At 39.7% G+C, this 894-nt stretch overlaps 1 protein-coding gene across 1 annotated transcript in view; it reads left to right on the top strand.

Annotated features, from left to right (window-relative positions):
* The window catches only part of LOC119592626 (follicle-stimulating hormone receptor-like), a gene marked incomplete at its 5' end in the record, with an annotated part of 23,693 nt that overhangs the window by 19,439 nt on the left and 3,360 nt on the right, over positions 1–894 (top strand). Inside the window, 1 exon segment of the mRNA XM_037941521.1 lies at positions 436–633. Within this exon segment, the coding sequence (XP_037797449.1) occupies positions 436–633 (198 nt within the window).

Genomic DNA, 894 nt, shown 5'->3' on the forward strand with positions numbered 1-894 from the left:
CATGTCTCTTTCGTTGTTCCATAGATTGTTTATGGCGGCGGTTTTGTGCGTTTTGTATTGATTGACTGATTACTGGAAAATCTCTATAGATCTTATTTTTTGAAATGGGGCATGTTATCTATCAGTAGGTGTTGGAATGAATTTTGGTTTATTTGAAAATTAGGTTTGAAATGTAGAGTTTTAGTTGTAAACACTGTTGCTTAGTCTTATTTGCTACAAAACATTCGGCATTATGGCGTATTAAATGAGAATGAAACTTATTAGTTCCCATAGAATTTGTTCTTTGATTTGGAATCTGATGTAAAATGTTTAATTTCTCGTTTTAAAGGCAATGTTTTAGAGGTAGGCTTATAAAGCACTGTCTCCTTCATCAACTCTTCCTCTGTTATGCTGGCAGTCGTGTGCGCACGCTAATTCACGTTCTTTTGTTTGTAGAAAGCATGCGGTCAAACTTTGTGGAGTTGTGGGCTAACCTGAGTGCTGCCTTCTCTCCAGCCCTCGCCAATTTGACCTCCACGACCTCTCCTGACATCCCAGCTATGGAGGTCCTCAACCCGGACTCGGTATGGCGCCAGAACTCCGCCCATGCCACCACAGGCGCCCGCGTCCGCCCACAATGTATCCCTCTTCCAGGTCAGTGTGATGACACGCTGATGCGATTGCACCGCCTGGTCAGTTTATTGCTTGAGCTCATTACACTTTATGACAGGATTCTTGTCGTTAATATTATCAGGGGAGATATCAATATGTGCCTGTATAACTTGAACTTAACATATGAAAATAACTTTCCAATAAATTTGTTTAGAGTATTGTATAATTTTTATTCATTAGTAATTCATTTGCACCATGCATGAAGCATATCAATCTTCGTTTCAGAACAGGAAAAACATTATA

Source organism: Penaeus monodon, chromosome 30 (assembly GCF_015228065.2).
Source record: "Penaeus monodon isolate SGIC_2016 chromosome 30, NSTDA_Pmon_1, whole genome shotgun sequence".
In the NCBI taxonomy this organism is placed as follows: domain Eukaryota; kingdom Metazoa; phylum Arthropoda; class Malacostraca; order Decapoda; family Penaeidae; genus Penaeus; species Penaeus monodon.